Raw genomic sequence first — 25,663 nt, 5'->3', positions numbered from 1 at the left:
ATTTTTAAATTCTTAATTTTATCATGGTCTATCAGCTTACATGGCCACCATGGATAAAACATAAGTAAACAATAAAATCCAAGCTATAATTACTATATCTCTTGAAATCCATACAGAAAATTAGATGAGTCAAACATGTTCAGAAACTATTGCCTTTTAAAAACGAGATTATTTAGGTCTTCCTTTTCATTCAATTAGGCGACAAGGTATATTTTCTATATCAATATTCGATAATAATTCATAAAAATACGAATAACATGACAGGACCGACCAATTACACTGCTAACCTAATTTTTGAAATTAAAGATATTAAGATGGTCAGAAACGGCAAATAGCAAACTAGATGTATCTAGACATCAAAAGCAAAGCTAGTGATCCCGATAGTAATCTAAGTATTGCAACGCAAATTTTCCAAGGAAAAAAATACATATGTATACTAGTCAACAAAAGAAACAATACAAGACTTTTTTTTTCAAATTAAAGATAAAGTTCATTGAACCAATATTAATGGTAGTAATACTTAATCATTATGGAAATATAAATCCGTTTAAAAAAAAAGATTTTTTTTGCTTTCGAAACGTTTTTTCGCGATTTTTTTTTTTTTACAAAATTTACATAAAACGACAATTTTTAAAACAGAAGTTCCAACTAATGATGCCAACCTCTCATTTGAAGGTAAAGACAGTGTTTTCCATCAATTTGTTTTTAAAAATCATACAGCTTCTTCGTTTATTTGTTAAGCAAAGTTCGACCCCACGAGAAATCGTTTAAATGTATAATACATTATCAACTGATTTACCATAGACAGTATGTGTAAAGTGATATTCAAAAAGCGGTAAAAATCTTAAAACTAATCCTAAAGGTTCCAAATTTACTGTTTTCATATCTAAAGCATCGATTTGAGACGAAAATTTTTTTTATTTTGTTTTGCATTTTTTGAGATTTCAAAAAACTTTTTTTTCCCCAAAAATTTGAAAAAAACAATATTGCAACCCATTAGTTACAACATGAACATAACTTGATTAGCATATTGAATATTTTTAAACAAATTTGAAAAATACTTAGAAAATTATGTGTTGACTTTTTATTCAACTTTCCGCAAAACTAATTTGCACCCTATGATCGTTTACACGGAATTTAGATACTTTCTGACAAGTTTTGATTTTCATTATCACATGTGCATACATTGCAAATAAAAGCTTTTTAAAATACGGTGTATCTCATTTTGTCTTATGTTAAATAAATGAGTTTAATACTTTTTGATAAATTTTCTTTCAAAGTCGTGTATCGTTTCTTTTGTTGACTAGTATTATATTTAAGACAAATTTTGTGGACATTTCTTCGATAAAAAAATAACTACATAAAAAGATTCATATTAACGTTATGGCACTCATTATAACGTACATTCTATACAATAATAGATCCTTTTTTAAGATAAAAAGCCCTTCAAAGAATTTTAATGCATACAAAACTACATAAAATATCAAATATCGCCCGATTCGTTTTTTGTCACAGTGGCAGTATTTTACCAGACGAGCGAATCAGTTATTTAAAGTTTCGATTTATATAAATACTGACCTTGATTTTCAAGTTAGTGATTCATTTTAACTATTGTGTGTTTTATTTTTGTATTTTTAAAATAACATTCTTGTTATAAGTTTTCAAATATTATATTGTGTACGTTTAAAAGCAAGTTGCAATTGTATAGTTAAATAGGCTTACCGTATATATTTACGGTCAAAGGTCGAGTGAGGGTACTTGCTAAGGTATGTACTCATTTGCAAGAGAACACACTATAATTACGATAACACATGCATAAGAAATTGGGCAATTATAATATTCAAAACATTAATCATTAATTTATGCAACTAGTTTATGATGTGACATGTATGTGCATAGATTAAACTTTTATCTTCTCCCGTGTGTAATGTATTTTTATCGTCAGTTGTTATTACCCGGTATGATTGTATGGAACGCACATTAAAGTTAAATATCGACCAAGTACAACATTAGAAACCACTTTATCATTTACAGAAATATATATATATATGCATGTCCAGCGGGACGGCTGCAGTGCAGGCGATTTGGTGTCACGATATCACAGTAGCATGGGTCCGAATCCCGGAGAGGGAAGAACCAAAAATTTGCGAAAGCAAATTTACAGATCTAACATTGTTGGGTTGATGTTTAGACGAGTTGTATATACATTATGTACACATCCATGTATCACCATCATTGATAGCGATCCGATGGATACATCTGTTGTAGGGTTGTCACTGACTCAGACGTACTTATGAATATAATTATTTTCTGTGACTGTATCTTACATTAATTTGTAGGATCCTTTACTATAGATAATTTAGCTGATCTGTAACAATAACATCTTCATGCCTTATATATCATGTACTGTAGTACGCCGCTAGATTATAACTGACGTGGAAAGGTAACACATGGCCAGCGAAAGCTCTTTTTTTGAGAGGCCAGGTGGTCATGTGGTCTAGCGGGACGGCTGCAGTGCAGGCGATTTGGTGTCACGATATCACAGTAGCATGGGTTCGAATCCCGGCGAGGGAAGAACCAAAAATTTGCGAAAGCAAATTTACAGATCTAACATTGTTGGGTTGATGTTTAGACGAGTTGTATATATATATAGGGTTAAAGAACATCAGTTGTTCGACCTGTTAGTCAAATGCGTTTTGTTTAAATATACTTTTTCACGCTTTTGGTCTTTTGGAAAATGTTGTTTGTGCTGTTTTTAGACCCTTCTACAACGAAATTTGTTTGACATGCACACGTATAAAAATTGCGGTTTTTATCCAACGCAGTCATAGGTTTGAACGTAGTTTTCAATTTAGACTCGTTTATATATATATATATATATATATATATAACATTGTTGGGTTGATGTTTAGACGAGATTGTAACAGCTTAATCTAAGTAGACTGATAATTGATTCATTCAACATCACAATCATATATACTGATGAAGGATATCTGTTATCCGAAATATTTATAAATAATTACATTTATAGTTCCTTTTTGTGTTATTGGTGTTGTTATGTACACTTTTTAGGCGTTTATATAATTTATTTTATTGTGTACTTGTATCGTTATTTGTAACGATCCAGCGCCCTCGTGGGGAAAATCGTTGACTATTATTCATTCATCGGTAAATTCGTAGCAGATTGATAATTCAAGGTTTTTCATGTAGAAGGATGATGATTTTTTTTATATCTTATATCTTAATTTCTTTATTATTTAGTTTCTGGCACATTATTCTCGATTCCTAAAATTTAGCACTTCATTATTCTCTGTTTCAATGTATATTCTTGAATTTTTTACCCATTATTCTATATAAGATATTTATTATAGTTTTAACCCTTTGTCAGTGAAAGAGATATCTTAGAGATAAGATGGGAGTCAACTGATCACTTTATAATTCAAATAAAAAAAAATAACAATTATTTGACGAATACAAAAGAAAACATACCATACAAGTCATGATACATAAAAGATTTCCGTTTTAGTCATCAGACCCATCATCAATTTGGTGAGATTAAGTTGTAGCAGTTATTATACGTTTTTCGTTTTAGGATGTTAAAGTTTCTGACAGCATGTTTGGGTGCATTAGGCGCTCTGTATTTGCTGATTCGGATAAAATTTCCATGGTTATATGGAGATATCAAGTTTCTATCAATTGCTATAAAAACTGTCATTCAAATTGAAAAAAGCAAGAGGAAAAAAGAATTACCTATAGATTTATTTGAGAGAACTGCTGATAAGTTTTGTCACAAGCCGATGATAATCCATAAAGGAAAGCCTTACAGTTTTACAGAAGTGGACAAAATGGCAAATAAAGTGGCAAACGTTGCTTTGGGTCTTGGGTTGAAGCAAGGTGATACGGTTGCCATACTGATATATAATGAACCTGCTTTTGTATGGACTTGGTTTGGTAAGTTCATTTAATATCTGTCTTTGAAGATTGTATTTTTTGTCTGGTTGTTAAGGCATACGTCATGTAAGTGGAGAGAGCAAATCTAAGAATTACCAAAACCTATTTTATAATTGCCCTTGCATTATTAAGGTTAAATTTATTCAGAAAAATAAAAACAAATTTGATTTTTTGATGAGTTATCATGGCAACTTTTGAAGTTGAAATGATAGCCTTGATCATTTGTGTTTCTGTATCACCATCAGTGTAAAGTTTGTTTTCCGAATAATTAATTTGATGCCAAATATACTGTTACATATGTATGCAAATTTATTATGTTATTTCTAACAAACAGGCTTTGAGAAAATTGGAGTTGAAGTTGCTTTCCTAAATTTTAACCAAAGAAAGAAGCCACTTCTTCACAGTATAATTTCAAGTGAAGCCAAAGCAGTATTTTTTAACTCAGGTAAAGAGTATGCATCAATTAAAATAGAATTTTACAAAGAAAAATGGACACAAAAATAGGAACACATAAACAAACAGTTATTGGTTGACCATGACGGGGACTGTAAAAAATAAGAAGCCCCAAATCTGAGAATAATTTTGTTTCCTTAAAACGTGTCTTTTAACTTTAAAAAAATATTCCAGTGTCTTCAATTCTACGTATACTAATGTTGTCCTTGGTATTCGAAACAACCTCGGCCTGGTAGTATTTATATATTAACACGATCGCTTATAGTGCGGGAGGTCATGTATAGAATCCCAAATCCTGTCAAACCAAATAATAAGTATTAGCTGCTTCTACACCAAACACGTTATGCGAGGAATTAGAACAGAACTTATTTCCGGAATCAGAATAATGTGCAGGTGACCTGTTATCCTTACAGGTTGAAATATCGCTCAGTCCACAACATATTTCATTACTGTGTTCCTATTTTGCATATTTATTTAACTGGTATGGATGATATAATGTCATCCATCATCATCATCATGCCAATAGTTTTGCATTCGTTTGATGAATTTGAGCTTTTGATTTTGCTATTTATTTACGGTTTTTCCGTTTTGAGTTTGGTATTTTTGTTTATTTATTTAGCATTCGCACCATAGAATGTATCTAATTTGCATTAAATCATGTACACTTTGTAACCATACTTTTTTTAGGTCCCGAACTGTATGCAGCAATAGAAGATATCGCTGAGGACTTAGAAAACATTGACTTGTACACTTTTGATTCATCAGGTGTCGAAATTCCTTCGAGATTTAGACGCTTAGACTTAGAATTAAAGGCAGCACCAGAAGATCGGATACCACGTTCTATGAGATCAAATGTAACAGTGATGTCTACTAATTGTTTGATTTTCACGTCGGGTACAACAGGTATGTTGTCTGTAAGGTAGGTATGCTGATTATATTTAGTCCTACAATAAAAAACATGATTTCATTCTACAAGACGTATTTTTTCAAACGACTGTCTTATAGAACCTTATTGAGGATTTCTTTAACCTATTTATACGTGCTGTTATTGCTGTGAGTTTCTTTTTAGGTTTACCGAAACCTGTGATTGTGACACATTTGAAGTGTTTATTTGCTGGATTTTTATTGGCTTACAGAACCAGTACTACTTCAGATGATATCCTATACACATGTCTTCCCCTTTACCACTCTGCAGGATCAATGTTTGGAGTCGGATCTATAAGAAGATATGGTAAGCCATGATATTATGGTGTCTAGAAAATCAAGTTCAATTAAAAATAATGCGTGCGGGCATGGTATTTGGCGCAACAACAAGCATTAAGGAATAAAAGCCAATTTGCATTAGTCATGTTTTCATGATATATACAACAATTTATTTATCACAATTAAGTTGAACTTAACTGGAAATAAATGAAATGATGTTTCGAAAAACAAATATTGTTGCAAATGGGTTGGCATGCATATTTAGGGTAAATGGTGTTTTTTTTTTTTCATTTTTTGTATCCTTTTAATTTGTAAGTGTTTTAAAATATTGGATGCGTTTGTCTGGAAATATGTTGTTCTTTTTTAAAGCCTGTTTATGTGTTTGAGTTTTTCCTGTGAAGTCTTTTTTTATCTATCAATTAGGCAGAGTTAAACCTCAATTTGGAGAGAGTTATCAAATAAAAGAGCATGATATATCGAGGAACTAGCAATTATTTTTCTATAAAATGCCAACTTAAAAGTTTACTTTTAAGGAATAACAATGGTTCTGTCGGAAAGATTTTCTGCCAGCAGGTTTTTCCAGGAATGTCGTCAGCATAATGTCACCGTAATTCAGTACATAGGAGAAATGTGCCGCTACTTGGTTAATACACCAAAGGTAGGTCATATGGGTTTCATGATGGAGGGATGTATGTCACTTATGTTTTTTACCCTTACTGTTATATTTTGTAGTTCGTTGAACGGTTTTCGACCAAGAGCCTTTACAAACAGTCTGGAATTGTATTTACTGATTGAAATTGTTGATCCAACTTTATGAAAATTAAAAGACAATAACAATCAAAACCAAGGAGTAAACAAAAGATCATAAAACCAAAATATTTACATATAAATATAAATGATAGATAAGAAACAAAACGAACTCCACTAAAAACCGTGAGTGAAATCAGGTGCTCCGGCAGGGTAAGCATTTCCTGCAATTTAAAAAAAAAATCTATGTACCGAATTTAAAAAGCGTCCAGCAGTATTCCTGATCGAGTAATTTATTATTTTACGTACTCTTAAAACTTCTTCAAATTGTTTTTCTTTTGGCTTTAAACTTGAATATTTTTACTTATCCTTATTTTCATTTAATGTATAGGTAAATATAATAAGACAAATTCATGCAGAGAAAATTTCCATACGCATCTTTCCAGTCATTCTTTTCCCTTATATATACTGTCCAAAAAGCAATCTGAAACAGAACAGGTACTGACAAACAAAATAACAAATTATAATTACTGGACTCGATGTTCGGTTTGGAAATATTCTTATGCATGACATTGAGTATGGGTTAGGGGAGTATGTCAGAGAGACAACAACCTGTTCACAAAGCAGACCACCGAAGGCCACCAAACGCAGCGAGAAAATCCTGCATGCTTTCATATTTTGATTTTGTCCCCATCACTAACTTTTCAGACAAAATATAAAAGAATATGGAAAAAAAATTGCACACTTTAGTATAAAATATAATATAACGACAGAATATGATGTCAATAAGTTTTGTGAATCATACTTTAATAACTTCATTAGGGAAATGATTCGATACCTTCAATAGGAAGATGATACGCTACCTTCAGTAGTGAATGATTGGAGAAGACAAAAAGAATAGATGTTATGAAGCAGGTATTAAAACAAAACAATCTTCCGAACAGGTCTTTCGAAATCGTTAGAGGTAAATGCAAACTATTTGTCGAAAAGATTTTAATATTGCACATTATGTAATAAACTTACTAGTCTATATTTGCCGATCTTTATATTTGCTTTTAGAGCGCAAATGATACAGATCATTTAGTAACGGCTGCCATTGGAAATGGTTTGAGGAAAGATATATGGAGTGAATTCCAATCCCGGTTTAAGGTAGACAATATTATTGAGATTTATGGTGCAACAGAACTTTCATTTGGATTTGGTAATCTCTTCAATGAAGTTGGAGCTACTGGACGAATAACACCTCTATTGGTATGAATACATAGTCTTGATAGGATTGTTCTGTTCTATATATTATATATTTATATAAACATTTTTATTTCATGAACATTTTCATTTTTACAAAATCATATTGTATTGTTTTATGTGCGTGCATGTCATGCTGCCCATCGATGCGATGGAGGATATTTTAGCGCATTGATAGGAAATTTAAGCGAAAATAAATCGAACGTATTAGCTCCGAAGTATAACATATTTTAGCGCAAGATTCAATAAAATTTACGGTACCAATTTTCTTGCACCAGATGCGCATTTCGACAATACATGTCTCTTCAGTGATGCTCGTGGCCAAAATATTTGAAATCCAAAGCTTATATAAAAGATGAAGAGCTATAATCCAAAAGGTCCAAAAAGTATAGCCAAATCAGTGAAAGGAATCAGAGCTTTGCATGAGGGAGATACATTCCTTAATTTAAAATAATTTCTAATATTTTGTAACAGCAAATTTTAATAACACAAAAAATCAGTATTGTCATGCCAGTACCGAAGTACTCGCTACTGGGCTGGTGATACCCTCGGGGACTAATAGTCCACCAGCAGAGGCATCGACCCAGTGGTAGTAATACAATTAACGGTACCAATTTTCTTGCACCAGATGCGCATTTCGACAATACATGTCTCTTCAGTGATGCTCGTGGCCAAAATATTTGAAATCCAAAGCTTATGTAAAAGATGAAGAGCTATAATCCAAAAGGTCCAAAAAGTATAGCCAAATCAGTGAAAGGAATCAGAGCTTTGCATGAGGGAGATACACACACACATAAAACGAAACCAACGACAAATGTAAAAAATAATGAATATGTATAAAAGATTGACAAGCACTTACTTAACTATTCCTTGGCATGTTGGTTATGAACATATAATATATGTTTTTAGATAAGTACATGTATCTTTCGGGATTATAGTTTTGTTACTTAGTTTTCGTTGCTAGAATATTTTTAAATCATACTCTCAATACTTTTTAATTTATCTAAAATCAAAACTCAAGTTTTCGAATCTATTTTGTAAGTTTAAGTCTAGAGATTATTGTTTTTCTCAGAAAATGTTACTTCCAATAGCATTTATCAAGTTCGACTCTGATGCTAATGAGCCTGTCCGTAATGGTAAAGGAAGATGTGTTCCAGTTGATACGGGTGAGCATTCATCGTTTGATATTAAAAAAACATTCTTTTTGTCTAGTTTATTACCGAGAAAGACACAATTCATTTGCTTTCAAATTGCAGAATTTTATTTTAAATAACGCTTATACATCAATTTTCAACAATAAGACATGTCTTATGTAGACGTTGTTTTATCTTTTATTTATGCTGATATTGATCAATGTCTAATTTCAAAAATCTAAACATAAGAGACCGTATAAGGGCCTTATCGAACTTATTCCTATTATATATTAGTTTCTGTTTAGGAATACCATGTTGATGCTGATTTTTTATTTCCATTGTGATCGGTAATGCACTCTTATATTGTAGGTGAGCCTGGACTTTTGATTATCAGATTTGATAAGCGAATGCCTACTGAGGGATACAAAAACAAAGAAGAAGAAAATAAAAGGAGATTCCTATATAATGTATTTAAAGATGGGGATAAGTACATCAATTCTGGCGACTTGCTTTTCATAGACAAGGATTATTATGTGTACTTTTATGACAGACTTGGAGACACATTTAGGTAAGGCGTGATATGCCATACATGTATCTGGTTTTTTTTCTCTCAAGAATATCATATCCTTTTCTTTTATCATCGTTTAAATGTTCGTATATATTCAATTAGTTTCACTGCAGAAACCACATTGTGTCATTCGGTAATATTTTCTCCAACTCTGCTATCTTTCACAATCATAATCAACAATATAAAATAATTTTAAAAAGCTATGGATAAATTCATATGTATTTAGAAAAAAAAATGTGGTACGATTGCAAATGACGTAAATTTTTTGAAGAAGGTGAGTAACACTATTTATGTCAACGAACGGCCTTAAACAATTAGCAAAACCCATATCGTATTGTATGCTTTACTGTTTTGAACATGATGGTTGATGATTATAATTAGTTTAGTTTTGGGGTTGAAAGGTTATAATAGTCAACTACTGAAGTAGATACTACTTAGCTAACCTTTATATTTATTTATTTTATAGATGGAAAGGTGAAAACGTTTCTACTACTGAAGTCGCGAACACTATTTCTGAGCTACCGTTTGTAGCAGATAGTTGTGTATATGGTGTTACGGTGCCAGGTAAATATTTAAGAATTGAATGCTTCTTTTTGTAACAACATTGGGGTATAGAAGCGTTGACCGAAGTACATTTTGTATGAATCCCGGAAGCGCTTCATACTAAAAATGTGAGCACGGTCAACGCTTTTACAACCCTATGAAGTAACAAAAAGAAGCATTCAATACTTATAATTACATTTTTTTAGCAATAATCATAAAAACACGAATTTTATAACTTGTTTATTTAATTCACCTGTGCACTTTATTGTGGGACCACGTGTTATCATGAATGAAAAGTTTTATTGAGTGATGCAATTGCTTAAAGAATAACACATGATGTGCAGTTAGCCAATCAGAATAAAGTATTATAATGAAACATACATCTAATGTTATTATTGTCAACTTAAATGACATGCCTAATGTCATTTTCCTTGTGTTATCTTTGCACTCATCCTAGGATACGATATGTCATCATATGTTAATGTTTAGGCAACCTAAGACGTAGTTCAGTTTGATTTTCATGATAAGTATATGTTTATATTTATGGGATGTGGGCTGGATATGAATTTAAGAGCAAAAATCAAAAACTGTAAATCAAATTAAAAGGCATTTAGTGTATTTGGGACATTGAGGACTAAGCACTTAGGCAACAAAAAGAATAACTCAATCAGAAAAGACTACAGGATTCGACATAATATGTTCAATGGTAGATGATCTTCATTATTCTACATACAAATATATTGATTTATTTAAGTTTACATTAGCATGATTAGATATGTCATCACATTTTTAAATAGACAAGGATCTTAACAAGAGAACTAGTAGTAATGATGCGATCTTTTTTTAATGTTTAAACTTTCGACTTTTGAAACAATGAACAAGAATATATAATGCGTTTTTGTATAGTCGAATACAAGTGATGCTCTCCCAACAAATGCTTATGTTCATGGTTAACCTTGATGTTATTGTTCTGATACAGTTAATAATGATAATATAGTTTATTCTCGTGGTGTATTGTCTGTTGCTTGGTCCGTTTCTGTGTGCTGTTGCGTTTCGGTGTTGTGTCGTTGTTCTCCTCTTATATTTAATGCGTTTCCCTCGGTTTTGGTTTGTTGCCCCGATTTTGTTTTTTGTCCATGGATTTATGAGTTTTGAACAGCGGTATATTACTGTTGCCTTTATTTACGTTCTTCTCTTATTTTCATGGTATTGGGCAAGGTAAAGGAAATAGTATTTTACCGATTTTCAAATCCCACAAATCAATATATAATAGGCAGATCGGAGTAAAAAACTTAACAAAAGCTGAAGAAATTGCATGAAGTAAAGGACGAGCAAGATTGAGTATGTTGACATGGAAAAATATTTCATCAAAGATACCATGCTTATATTTATGTACCTCACTCGTAATCGTCTTCTTCTATGCATATACCACTTAACATTCAAATCCGCATTAAGCCACAAAAGGGAAGAGGACACAATCGACAAATTTACAAATTAGAAATTTGTCCTGCATAATGTTAGGAATTTGACGATTGTTATCCATTAGTTTGATGTATGTGTTTGAGGACACATACATCGTATCAGTCGATCAATTGGAGATAGTTTTAGATATTTGATAACCAATAATAATCTATTTATTGCATTTTTACCTTTGACGACGTTGTAAGTCTCTGTCCCATATGTTCTCCCATGTATTTTTATTGTAGTCATGTCATGTAATTTTGTCCTTTTAATGTTATTTTAACATTGCCATCAAAGCGAGAGGTTTGGCATGCCTCAAAATCAGATTCACCTCACCATATTTCTTTCTTTAAATGTCCTGTACCAAGTCAGGAACATGGCCATTGTTATATTATATTTCGTTTCTGTGTGTGTGTTACATTTTAAAGTTGTGTTTGTGTTGTGTCGTAGTTCTCCTCTTATATTTGATGCGTTTCCCTCAGTTTTAGTTTGTTTTTTTTTCTCAATCGATTTATGAATTTCGAAGAGTGGTATACTACTGTCGCCTTTATTCATTGACATGCCTTCTTAGTTTTTACCGATAGGTTTCACTATTACTAGACTCTGCTGAGAAAGGAAATTATCAGTTAGCAAAATCAAAGGAAAATTTCATAAAATATCGATAATGATAGTTTCACGTATTGAGTATCGATTTCAGTAGTTCTTCCTCTTAACCCTATATATGGAAACAGCTTTTATGTCTGAAGCATATCCGTGTAAATGAATTCTTAACACATGAGTTATGTTGTGTAAAATCCTTAAACTATCACCTTTTTTACTACAAACATAATTATCTTATAACAGCTAATATTTTGTATGTTTGATAATTCAGGTTGTGAAGGACGCGCTGGGATGGCAACAATACATTTGGTTGATTCTGACAAAGTCGAACCGACTGAAGACATGCTATGTAAAATAATGGAACAATGTAGAACACAACTTGCTGGATATGCTATTCCAAGATTCTTACGATTTACTCGCTTTCTAGATATAACATCAACTTTCAAACAAATGAAGACTACGCTCAAAAGGGAAGGTTTTGACATCAACTTGACAATGGAACCAATTTATTATTTTGATATTAGACATAAAAAGTACTCTCAAATCGATAAAAACATATATTCAAACATCATCGATAAACATATTAATTTTTAGCGAATCTAATACCTGTATAATAGTGTCTGCAAATTACTATCATTAAGAATATAATTTCAAATATACCATGTATACGTTAATTTCTTTTAAATGTTGCATTCTAAATGTGGTGGCACACATTAACTATCCATATATCAGTTGGTATCACACTTGCACTTTCTCCGGAGTATCTCGCTACATTGAAGACCCATTGGTGGCATTCGACTGTCGACTGCTCTATTGTCGGGTTGTTGTCGCTTTGACACATTTCCCATTTCCTTTCTCAATTTTATCAAATACCACGGGATCGGAATAGCAACTTTGGATTATCTGAGGATATTATGCATGTGTCACAATGTTCAGTGAGTCTGCGCTGGTACGATTGGTATGATTACATTGATACATTATTCAAACAAAAATTCACTTACAACTTATAATCTGTGTAAATGCACTTGAAAATAAGGCAAAGGTGACATTATATGTCGTTGTTAATAGTTTTATTCCTCCAAACGTGTGATATGTATTAGGGGTCCCAATTTTTACGATTCCAGTGAACTTGATAAATTAAATTTATCGCTATTTTGTGCATTTTTCCTTTGATCTTTTTTTGTGATAATTTTCATATCATGCTTCTCGCTTGATATGGAAACATTATTGCTAGAAAATAAAGGAGGCCACGTGGCGTTCGTTGCTAACGAAATTGACATTGAAATTGACAACGTCGCCTCATATGGAAAATAGCGATAAACAGATTATCATTGGTCATCTCAACTCGATTGCTTTTCTCACTTTCGCTGTACCAGCACAAGCGAGAAAATCAATCTCGTTGAGATAATCAACGATAATCTATAAATATTAAACATGACATGGGATGTTATAGAGGAACTGGGTATGTATGCTTCATTTTGATCATGCCATACTAATGTTACGTTCTCGATGTTTTAGGTCTTTGAATATTCAAATATTTTTACATGTATGTTGCGTTTTCACATCTCCCTTAATATTCTATTGGATAGTATGCATATGACATTTATGTTAGTATTGAGGACCTTGTAAATGCCTTTCAATTTGTATACAAATTTGACTTGTATATTATTGTCGTGTATACGTTTGCCTAAATTTTATTGCATAATCAGGACGAAAACGAATAAATAATAAATTATGCAATAGATATGTTCTACATAGGTAGTCGACCGAGTTTAAAATTTACTGACATTAAAAAATGGTACTATGCTGAATTCGAGCTGAAATTTCCCTTCCTACAAGTAACATGCAGACCCCTCAAATAGTTTAGCAATATACGTTTAATGTATAGAAAGTTAAACTCTCCCTACCAGATACATTGAATTAAACATCTCGAATATATGGTCGTACTAATCATTTCTGTCTGTGATGTATGCATTCTGCAAAGTCAAACCGATAACCTTTGCATAGCAGTCGTACTCCTCATACGAATAAACTTGAAATATTTCCTTTCCTTGATGTTTTCCTGCAATTTTAGAAAAAATAAGGAATTGCATGATCTAAATAACAAATACATAGAAGATAAAAAAAACATGTTTTATTAGATAAATTCAATCTGAAAACGACTGTTCGTTTATATTACAAAAATTGCATGGCAACAATATAAAGGAATTATTATAAAAGGTATTGGAATTATTATAAAAGGTATTGCCATTACTATGGCGAAGGAGTTTTTACTGTTTGTGCAGCTATCATAGCATTGAAGAATGAGTGTGGATCTGTTAGTAAATCTTGTGGTGTACCAGATTCTATCACCTGGAAGTAAATAATTAAATTATAAGATTATAAACAAATGCATTTCAGACCTTAAAGTATTAAATCTTCAATGGCTTAGGTTTTTGTAAAAACCAAATCATTCAACCGGTTTTCTGTACTAAGCCTTTAAGAATAATATTTTTTAAGCATGAAATATAAATGTTGTAACACTTCTACTTTCATATTACATATTGCAATGTATAATTATCATTCATATTGTGCATACAAAATTTGAAAACCAATAAGGGTAGATTTGAGGATAATCAATTTAACACTGTTAACATGTTTGCCTATTGTTTTTATCGGTCCTGATATTGATTTTGTTTTTATTAATAAAATCATAGCTAAAGTTATATTGCTATATGTATTTATCGAAGTTGCAGTGCTATGTATACATCCGTATAAACTTATATTTTTTGCATTACATTTTTTACATTTAGTGATATCATGGTGTGTAACATATATTGAAGTGTCTCAAAATGCCAAACAAAAATGTTGATCTGATCAAATTGAAAAAAAAAAAATATTTTCATGTAACTTAACTTACTTCTCCATTGTCCATAATCATGATGAGGTCAGAGTGTAGAATTGTATTTAGTCGATGAGCTATTGTCACTACTGTACAATCACTAAATCCTTCTTTAATAGTTGTTTGGATAAGAGAATCTGTCTGTGTGTCAATAGAAGCTGTTGCTTCGTCCAAAAGTAAAATCTGAAATTAATTAAGCTTGTCTTAACAACAAAATCTTATAACTTATAAATTGAGTAAATTACATCTATATTTCTTGGAAGTATTATACATCATTTCCTTTCTGCGCCATGAATTACTACCAATGCTGCGTAAGTTTGTAAACTGTAGTAGTCACATCTTATCAAGTCTTCATTGTCTTCGATGCAATACACAACACAGATCAATAACTGCTGTAGTCGATGCCAAAAACCAATGGAGTACAATGTCAATCATGACTGTAGACCGAATCCTTGTTTACACGAACGCTTACATACTGTAAACCAACTTAATTTCGCGAGCGATTTATTTTCGCGACTTTCGCGAGTAGAAAAATAACGCGAAATTAAATCGTCGTGAATATATAAAACTTAGATCTTTCCTTATCAAACTACGTCAAGTAAATTAAAAAATCGCGAATCTAAATCGCCGCGAATTCGACTAGCTGGGGATAAACGCGAAATAAAGTATTCGCGAAAATAAGTTGGTTCACAGTAATTGCTTAAATTTATAATTGGGAACATATATCCTGTTGTACCTACTGTAAGAGAAAATCTTTAGAATTGTGTGGTAAAGATACACACTAATATGAGATATAATAATGTTATTTCTACGAGTAATCAAACCATGTCCTGTTTGGTCATATAGCAATTTTAATGTTTTGGTTCATATACATCTTAGCTTGCAAATATTCGGCATTGATCATTCTTTGTGAAATGAAAGTGAATCCAGAATAGATACGCAAGGTATGAAATATGACTGAATACAGTTGATATCACTGAATCTTAATTAAGCAAATCAATTCAAACACATTTCGTTTCCTCTTCAATAATATTATTTCTAAAATATATGTAGCAATCCATTTACTGGATATTAGTAAGTACCTTGTTTTTTCTTAGTATTGCTCTAGCTAGGCATATTAGCTGTCGTTCACCAACTGAGAAATTTTCACCATTTTCCTCTATTTGATAGTCGAGATCTTGATCAAATTGCTGAACCTATACAAAAATGCGTGTTACAAAATGTTTAAAATATCAATCGAAACCGGTGACATGTATAAAACATATAATGGTTTTGCCGCATTGAAAGAGAACCTATTTCAGTCTCCGAGGGTATCATTAGCTCAGTAGTCAGTGCTTTGGTACTAACATGATTTTACAAACTTTACTAAATTGTCCGTTTATAAATTTTGAAGTTATTATGAAACTAAGATTTCAACATCCTCCGGCAAAGTTGGCTTTAGATGAATTTGGCTATTTTTTAAGGTATTTTTGATATATTGCTCTTCAACAATTGTCGGTACTTATCCATCTTTGGATTTCAAATGTTTGGCTTTGAGCGTTCCTGATGAAGGTAAATCCAGAAAATCGCTTCGGCTGCAATAAATTATTAAAAGTGTTTTTTTTTCCATTTTCTAAACAATACAACTACATGTATTTCACAAAAAACGAACATAATGTGAAACCCATCGTGATGCTCATCAAAGTATCAATCCAGTATGGCTAGTTATGTTGGTCATGATCACATTCTATGAATAATTGCCTGGATTGTCGCAAGAGAATTTGAACATTTCGATTTAACTAACAGAAAATTAAACGTTGCTACTGTATTCTCATTGTAGACATGATGTATACCAACAAAGAATAACGAATCAATCCAATCCACGAATGCAGAGTGGTATATCAAATTTGTTAAGAGTTTACTTGTTGACTTACCTTTTCCTTCAAATGAACATTCTCTAGTGAACTCCACAGTTCTGAATCTGGATGTTTTCCAAAAGGATCGAGATTGTATCTAAATGAACAACAATATTTTGTTTTTCAATTCATGTTCAAGTAAAATCATCATTCTTCACTGACACATATGCGTTTAAAAGTGTACGTTAAATAATGTAATGACATGTTTGAAATGCTGCAACTACCGGGATAATTATTATTATTCAATGATGCCTAAAAACTTGAATATGTTTATCAATGAGACACACTCACATACAAATCACAATAGTGTTAAAAAATGCATCATTGAGAAAATCAGGTATTGCATTGCAAATTTAAAGTTAAGATTTCGAATATCGAATTCTGTATCTCGTATTCCGATCCAAAATTTTCCATCCATTTTTCGTCATTTTTAAACTGATTATTTTTTTTCGCGGACGTAAAATTCCGCGATGTTCATTAAAAAGGTATACGAAATATTTTTGTGGTTCTTGTTTTGGTGTATTCAAAACTTGTATCAATACTTTTGCATGTACAGTTTTAAATTGCCGGAATTTATTTTGGCGATTTTGTTAGTGTCCGAGAAAAAAAGCGAAAATGTACACCCCGAGAAAATAACCCGCTATACGGTATTTCAGTATATTTACCTCAGTGTTCCTGCAAAAAGCACAGGATCCTGCGGAATAGTTGACAACCTTGATCTCAACACTTTTAAAGCTATCTGAGAAACGTCTACTCCATCAATGTATATATGACCTTCCGACAATTGAACAAGTCTGAATAACGCTGCAGCAAGGGAAGATTTTCCTATAGGTAAAAATACAAAAGGTCATATGGTAAATGTGTATTGGACTGTTAAATAACGAGAAGAATGTTCTTAGTTTTTCCTGTATGTTAAGTCTCGCGGCTTTATTTGTAATAATGGATGTATCAATTTATTACCCAATGTTGCTTATTATCTAAGTTGACATAAAAGTTGATGTTGGTATATTATTATCCAAATGTTTTTCGAGTTCGGTTTATGTGTTGAATCTTTTCAATACAATGTAAATATATTATTAAATATGATTGCCAAATGTCTACAAAATAGTTGTAATTTGATTGAAATGAAATATAATGTTAACCTCAATGAGACAGTGACCCAACAGCCCAAACAGACTTTATGCATGCTAAATCAAACATGACTCACCTGCGCCAGTTCTACCCACAATGCCAATTTTCATTTGAGGGTGTAAATCAAATGATATATTCCTCAGCACCGGCTTCATGTTGTCCCGGTATTTCATTTCAACTTTAGAGAATATTATTCGTCCTTCGTTCGGCCAGTTGTCACTTGGAGTTGTATTAAATGTCTGAGGTTCAATTTCAAGGTTCTGAATATTAGGAAAACAATGAGCATTAATCAAATAATTTGTTGGATTGCATTATATTTCCCATTTGCCCTACTTTGACAACGAAACAAAGACATCCCTTGTAGCATCTTGATATCACTGAATATTGTGAGCACGGCTCTTTGTTTTGTCGAGCAACACTCAATTTATGTATCCAATAAATTGAAATTCATGTCTTCGTTTAAATACAAAATTAGTAGTATTATAGTAGTATAAACATAAAGGACCCACCTAAGTACTAGCTTACAAGTGATTTCTAGCCCTACGTCACATTTGCATAATATGAGTAACGCTATATCATGCAGGATCTGCTCAACCTGTAGGAGCACTTATGTATTTTAAATTTCGAGAATGTCTACTCAGTACTGCATTACTGCAAAAAAAAGTGTATCACTTAAGGTTACTAGAACCTTTCACCAGCACTAAGCAGCTGATACAAGGATATGATGTAAATGAATGTAATCGGTCAAATGTTTTATATATAAAAAAAAAAGAAGATTTGGTATGATTGCAAATGAGACAACTCTCCACAAGATATCAAAATGACACACAAATTAACAACTATATGTCACCACACGGACTACAACAATGAGCAAAGCCCATACCACATAGTCAGCTATAAAAGCCCCCGAAATGACAATGTAAAACAATTTAAAAAAAATATCGGCCTTAATTATGTACAAAAAAGAAAAAAAAAAGAATAAATGTAACACATATAAAATAACAACAACCCATGAATTACAGGCTCCTGACTTGGGACAGGCACATACATACATAATGTGGCAGGGTTAAACATTTTAGCGGGATCCCAACCCTCCCATAACATTGGACAGTGGTATATAGTTTAATTATTTTTTTATTGTGTAAACCAGCTTAGTTTACCTCTGACAAACTAGCAGCTTTCAGCCAAAAAGAAATGTGTGTGGATACCAGCGGATATACAGCAAATTGAGAGTGTAGTAAACGATTATAAATACCTTAATTTAATATACTAAAATAAATATTTTGCTGATGTTGTGTGATGCAGAAAATAAACTTTCTGAAAACGTTGCTTTATGGTCTTAAATACTAATTTTTGTGAAATAAGCGTTTCTTTAAAAAACTTGTAAAAGTAAATTTGTCGTGAAGGCAAAAGATGTTACAACAGTGAAAGTATGACTTTTACCTTTTCATAATGATGCAACCGTTCAATGGACGTAAACCGAGCCTCAACTTCATTCATAACACGAACCATAAACTGCATTATACCAACGACCTGAAAAATAAATGCATCAGAAAATGTAATCACATTGATTGTTACCAGCCCAGTAGTCAACACTTCGGTAAAAACATGAATATCAATAATGTGGTCATTTTAATAAATTTCCTGTTACAAAACTTTTTACAAAAATTTTACTAAAAACTAAGGATTTTCGTATCCCAGGCATAACCTTAGCCGTATTTGGCACAACCTTTTGGAATTTTGGATCATCAATACTCTTCAACTTTGTAATTGTTTGGCTTTATAAATATTTTGATATGAGCGTCACTGATGAGTCTTATGTAGACGAAACGCGCGTCTGGCGTACTAAAATATAATCCTGGTACCTTTGATATATATTATATGTATAAAAAGATTTAATCCTCTGTTGACATCTTTACATTGGAACCTTTTTATTTGTTGCTCTTTGAGTTTTTAATGATTAATAACTGATTTATCAACGTTAACAAAAGTTGGCAATGTTCATTACCAAAAAAAAGTATCTTATATGTGATACATAAGACATTATATCATCAACAAAATATTTGGTTCTACAGATAATATAAAATCTCAATATATATTACATAAGTTGTCATAGTTGAACTGAAGTCTATTGTATTGAGAACACACTAAGTGACTTTTTTCTTCCTTGTTATTAAATTCATTTGAAAAAAAATGAAATTTTACCTTAATGCACATTGTCAGAGAGAGACCTGCTAGAGCAGGAGCAACTGAACCTTTAGTTATAACTAATGCTAATGCAGTAGCCACGGTAATCATTGACGACGATAAATCAAGTCTAACTCCAACCCATCTCATGGCACTCTCAAACAAAAATGTCGCTGTGCTGGTCACATCTATCAGCTTTGTTGAGCTACAATACAAAATGATATAGTAAAAAATAAAATCACAAATATAACGAACTCAGGGGAAATTCAAAACGGAAAGTCATTAAAGTGAGAGGGTTAGCGCTATGGAATCAGGTTTAATCCACCATTTTCTACATTTGAAAATGCCTCTACCAAGCCAGGAATATGACATTCCTTGTCCATTCGTTTTTGATGCATTTTGTTATTTGATCTTGCCATGTGATTATGGACTTTCCGAATTGATTTTCCTCTAAGTTCAATATTTTTATGATTTTACTTTTTTCCCTAATCAATTGATAAAACAAAAAGCTCAAACACATCAGACGAATTGATAACGACTGTCATATTCCTTTGTACAGGCATTTTCTCTATATGTAAATAAGAATTAATACTGTAAATTGGTAGTTCATTTTTTTTATCAAAATTTAAAATAAATAAAACAATGCAGTTTTTGTGTACATTGTATTCCCACCTCCTCACATATACTATAGGTAGTTGGAGTTTTCCTGTAAAACAGTTCTTTTGGAAATGTAATTGTTCGTACATGCAATTGACTTAATTTTTTTTTTCCAATTTCAATTCATACAAAGGATTGTTATTCCGAATACACCAACTTAAACTCTGTTCGTCTAATTCAAATATGTATTAACGTGTTAACGCGCGTCTGGCGTACTAAATCATAATCCTGGTACCTTTGACCTGAAATTGAACTGTAGATTTACTATTCTTTACATCTTAGGCCGTGTTCACACCGAACCCCGTATACAGTAAACGTGTTTACAATTAGTTTAATGTAAATGACACTGGTTTCACATTAAATTTTTTCACATCTATACACCTTGTTTTATTACCTGTACATAAGATTTGTTCACACTTGTAAACTTTATATCATTTAAATGTACATTACGTAGAACCGAATGCAAAGTTATCGAACAACTTTTCTAGCAGTCAGGGAACGACCATTTGACTTCAAAAAGGGGAGATGGAAATATTCCGATCCCAAATTGGATTAAAATAATCTGATCATACAGATGATAGAAATAAATATTCTGAATCAAGATTTTCCCCATACATTAAAGTGTTAAATATTGAGATTTTTTTTAAACGTTCGCGCGAAAAAAAATCTGATTCAGATACGGATCTGAGATACTAGACAAACATATCATTTACCTCACACTTTTTTTAGTAATGCATTTATGCGTGAATCGTTGTTTGAGTAAAAACCAGTGGTGAATATTTATATGTACGTCAAGTCGATTCGGGAAGACCTTTTCAAATGAATTAGGCAGCAACTATTTAATTTTCGTAAAGGGGGGGGGGTATGGATTTTTTTATGACAAATTTTGGTGACAAGTCGAAAACATTTTTTTTCTTTCAATTTAGCATTAAATATATTGGCATCTGAGAGCGAAAAAAAATTCAGTGTAAAAAAAAAAATTCTCCAAAAACTGGAAACAATTTTTTTTCCAAAAAAAATCCATAATCCCAGCCCCCCCCCCCTCTCCCCATACCCCCGAAAATCAATGGGTGCTGTCTTATTGGTTCGGCAATGATGTTGCTTTGAGTCTTGATCAGTGGTTAATAAAGTAAGATATTCTTTTTTTAAACAAATAAACATAATATACATTTTAGACAACAATTTCTGCAAAGAACTTTGTTGACAATTAATGAAATTATCATTTTTATTCAAAACAAAGTTTCCTCTTTCAATAAAAACACGGTTAAACTAATGTCCTAAATGCCTAGTTTTGTGTACACTTAACCTACACAAGGCCTACACTGAGTATCGACTGCGTGTAGTTAAAACATGATTTAAACTACATGTAGACATTGAGTTTTATCAATGGGAACGCAATTCTGTTTAATTTACGTGTGAGTTACACTAACACCGTGTGAGTTACACTAACACATCACCGAATTAAGGTCAATGTGAACACGGCCTTAGATACAGAACGAAGAATATATTAATGTTACTTGGCGAAAACAAATAATAAAGCGACGAAAAATATATTGTTTTGATGAAAGAGGTGGCAAAAAAACATTGACCCAGGGAAAACCTGGTTGAAATACTATACTTATGATCGAAGGATGTGGTGATGGATAAACTTGACATAAAAGACTTTTTAAATAGTGGGAATAACGAATAAACCAAGGCTCTTCAATTGTGGTTCTCCATCTTAATCGTTGATGGAAGCTGTGTGTAAACAGAAATATAAACTGTTCTTATGTCGTTATTTAAATATTTACCTTTCTATAAATTGTTTTTGTTGGTTGAATGGAACTATTGTAAATAATCCTTGCGCAGTTGTGTTAACATGTGCCAACAACGGTGATCTAGTTACGTTTTCAACCCTCTTCAATTGCCTTACTGATGTATTGGATATATTCTTTAAAATAGCAAAAAGTATTGCGACTGGAAGCATCGCAACTAGGATCCAGGGTAATACTATAGCTGTGGTCAAAAGTGATAACGCTATTGTGTTTAGTAACTGCATCAATGAGTCGATTAGCTGTGGTAGAAACACATCAGCTGTAACATAAATAAAACATAAATTGGTACCGTTGATGTTATCAATATGCAGATAAAACATAAGATATGAATATCACTTTAAATATAATAACTGAAATGTGAAACAGTAGTTTTGTATCAATCCAGAAAGGTTATGAATATGTAAATATATATGGTTATCTGGACGTATCATATCCGGCAGTGTAACACACTCAGGAGGTTTTATTTATGTGGAATGCACAAATACCCCGCAAAATCCGGTTGGAGGTGACACGTTAAAATGAATGTCTCGAGTAGAGAGAATTTCACTCTTCTTGTGAGTCGAAAAAAAACTAATTCGTTGATGCTTTAAACGCCCAAAAAGATTGGAAAATCTCTTATTCAAACCTTCATTTACCATCGGTAGTCAAGCCTAATTTCCTGTCCTTATACCGTTGATCGACTCAATTTACAGAACATTTTGTTTGTCTATTGAACATCCATGACATATTTGGGACTGGATATTGCATAACAATTAATTACTAGAACATTTAACAATAGTTTAGAAATGTATGTTACAACTTATTTCTGTAAATCATTATATGTTTCCACTAAGATATAAGCATTTCTTTTATATGTTAATTAGATTTCAAAATAATTTTGGTAAAACGAAAACTTTCATATCTTATCCTATATACATCAAGGAGAAATCGAAAGGGCAAAAACTAAGTTTATTAGTTTACAGTTATGGCTATCATGAATTAAATGGTTCATCGAGTGTGGTGGGACTCTCAGTTCTTCATTTGTAATGACGAATTTAAAGTATCAAGGATGATATACTAGTACATGTTACAGTTATTTCAAATAGAACTATTCGATTACAATAATGTAGGTATATGCAGTTTAGTATAAAACCAAATCAATACCTTCGTCCATGTCCTTTGAAAATCTGTTGAGTATTCGTCCTGAAGGATTGGAATCAAAGAATTTCATTGGTGCCCTCATAACCTTCTTTAGTACTATGTTATGTAGCCGAACTGAAGCACGAATTGTAGTCTGCAAACACAATTTTAAAAAGTTTTTTTTATTAAAATTGATATAATAAATACAATATATAAATGATTAACTACGACAAATTGCTTCTAAATGACACAAATACAACTTTGTAAATGATCTGAAACCTTATCAAATTCACAAAATAGTTCATATACATAACATTTTACCCAAACATTTGCTGTTGGTAGAATTCGGAAAGTTACTAATGTCTTAACTATGTTTACAATAGGAACTAATACCAACATATTTCACTGTCAATATATAGTATTAACCATAAAGCTAGTGGTATTCTAATACTTTTTAATACATAATTTATATTATTTTATATGAAAGACCATGATGTTCAGTATATGTCATTAAGACAGTTTTCTAATGATTTAAAACATATCAAGCTATCTATAGGTCGACGTACAACCTTCAATAATAGACAGGTGTATATATGATATGTCAAACACTTGTTTATTCCCCGTTTTAAATCCGATAAAGACTATCAAATTTAATCCAATATCTGCAATCAACATCATGTTCACAATATTACAACATAATCTTTAAACCACAAAATACGCGTGTCCGACTGGACAAGTAAATGACATTAAGATGTAAACTTACTGTTGCTCCTGCGAATCCTCTGAGTATTGTTAGAAGTACTATTCCACCTAATGATGAAGCATATACTAATAAATAAAAGTCGATGCCAGAACTCTTCTCTTCAGATGGCAATGGGTTTATAGTATTGTTGCTTGAAGTCGTGGTATAATAAAGATTAGCACCAGTTAAATTTGATGGCGTTGAATCAACAAACTTGAGGCTATTTGTTTCATTATTTATCGATTCCTAGAATATCAAAATATGATTCGTTATTAGTAGAACAATAATTCACATGCAAAGGCATATATAATACAATATCGGTACGCTTTCAGATCAGAATGGCCATTGGTGAGTTGGTTTTAGATGGTCTATCTGATAAATCGGCCATTATGAGTAAGTACGTCTAATATTTGGCTAAGTTAAATGTTGTATTTATTTTCCTAATAGTTGATGTGCGATATTTATCAATAATACAACAATGTGAAAACACATGAGAATTAGAGTTCTGTTGTTCATGTATTTCGTTTAAGTCGAACTACTATCATACCGAATATAAAATATAATTTAGTAAGGTTTTTCTTTGTACGTTTACTTTAGTTAAAAATCAAATAAAAGAGAAATATCGAAATACCGTATTTAAAGTGTTAATCCAAATTCCAAGCCACCAATCACTGAATACCACAGATCCCATAGTAAGGGTATAGGACAGCATCACCAATAAGCAGACCATAAAACCACCTGCTGCATTGATGTAGGATTTGTATGTACCAAATTTCACTTTACCAACCACCATTTCTTCACGCTCTGTTAATTTACCTGAAAATATGTAAACAGTAATTTAAAGTATTCAAAGCATTGACTTGTAAATGCCAAACTGGTAATTTACAAATTTTTCAAACCATTATTTCTTCATTTTCTTTTACTGCTGATTTTGTTAAGGTCACAACAGGGCCAGTTTGAACTATCTTAATTACTTTTCACTTACACGAAAACATTTTGAAATCACCTTTGGAAGTATTGGAAAATATGCCTAAATGCTTCCATTCATATTAATTACTATGTCCGTTGGTTGTCGATTTCCATAATTCAAATATGATGAAAAGACAAATACCTATGTTGATGTCTTTTCAAACATAATGTAAGCTCAGTATTTTTTGTTATTTTACTTCTTTGATATTACAATCTTACATTTATCATTGTTAATTATGATTTTTAAATTTTAAACAACAAAATATGTATTACGAACATAATTTTAATATAGAGGGCTACTGCTAACAAGGAAACTATTAAACCAAAAGTTCCAAATGGTTAAGTTGAAATCATCCCGTCGTAA

General features: G+C 31.8%; 2 protein-coding genes across 2 annotated transcripts in view; one reads left to right on the top strand and one right to left on the bottom strand.

Annotated features, from left to right (window-relative positions):
* The first annotated feature begins 3,593 nt into the window (after nucleotides 1-3,593).
* LOC134697638 (long-chain fatty acid transport protein 6-like) lies at nucleotides 3,594-12,498 on the top strand. The gene is made up of 10 exons (XM_063559921.1): nucleotides 3,594-3,951; nucleotides 4,286-4,396; nucleotides 5,092-5,307; nucleotides 5,474-5,635; nucleotides 6,141-6,265; nucleotides 7,414-7,605; nucleotides 8,672-8,765; nucleotides 9,102-9,300; nucleotides 9,767-9,864; nucleotides 12,176-12,498. Exons 1-10 carry the CDS (start codon nucleotides 3,594-3,596, stop codon nucleotides 12,496-12,498), a joined length of 1,878 nt encoding a protein of 625 aa, XP_063415991.1.
* Nucleotides 12,499-14,102: 1,604 nt separating this feature from the next.
* Nucleotides 14,103-25,663, bottom strand: part of LOC134697637 (ATP-binding cassette sub-family C member 5-like) — a 29,524-nt gene continuing 17,963 nt past the window's right edge. Inside the window, exons 21-32 of the mRNA XM_063559920.1 lie at nucleotides 24,962-25,146; nucleotides 24,352-24,576; nucleotides 23,613-23,742; nucleotides 22,446-22,728; nucleotides 20,017-20,203; nucleotides 19,255-19,344; nucleotides 17,888-18,071; nucleotides 17,346-17,505; nucleotides 16,699-16,777; nucleotides 15,868-15,981; nucleotides 14,804-14,968; nucleotides 14,103-14,256 (exon numbers count right to left, since the gene is read on the bottom strand). Of these exons, the coding sequence (XP_063415990.1) occupies nucleotides 14,158-14,256; nucleotides 14,804-14,968; nucleotides 15,868-15,981; nucleotides 16,699-16,777; nucleotides 17,346-17,505; nucleotides 17,888-18,071; nucleotides 19,255-19,344; nucleotides 20,017-20,203; nucleotides 22,446-22,728; nucleotides 23,613-23,742; nucleotides 24,352-24,576; nucleotides 24,962-25,146 (1,901 nt within the window). The 3' untranslated portion in view covers nucleotides 14,103-14,157. The remainder of the gene's footprint in view (nucleotides 14,257-14,803; nucleotides 14,969-15,867; nucleotides 15,982-16,698; nucleotides 16,778-17,345; nucleotides 17,506-17,887; nucleotides 18,072-19,254; nucleotides 19,345-20,016; nucleotides 20,204-22,445; nucleotides 22,729-23,612; nucleotides 23,743-24,351; nucleotides 24,577-24,961; nucleotides 25,147-25,663) is intronic.

The sequence above is a fragment of the Mytilus trossulus genome, chromosome 14 (genome assembly GCF_036588685.1).
Source record: "Mytilus trossulus isolate FHL-02 chromosome 14, PNRI_Mtr1.1.1.hap1, whole genome shotgun sequence".
Classification (NCBI taxonomy): domain Eukaryota; kingdom Metazoa; phylum Mollusca; class Bivalvia; order Mytilida; family Mytilidae; genus Mytilus; species Mytilus trossulus.
The sequence above is the reverse complement of the archived record's forward strand: the minus strand, read 5'-3'. Positions and strand labels throughout refer to the sequence as shown.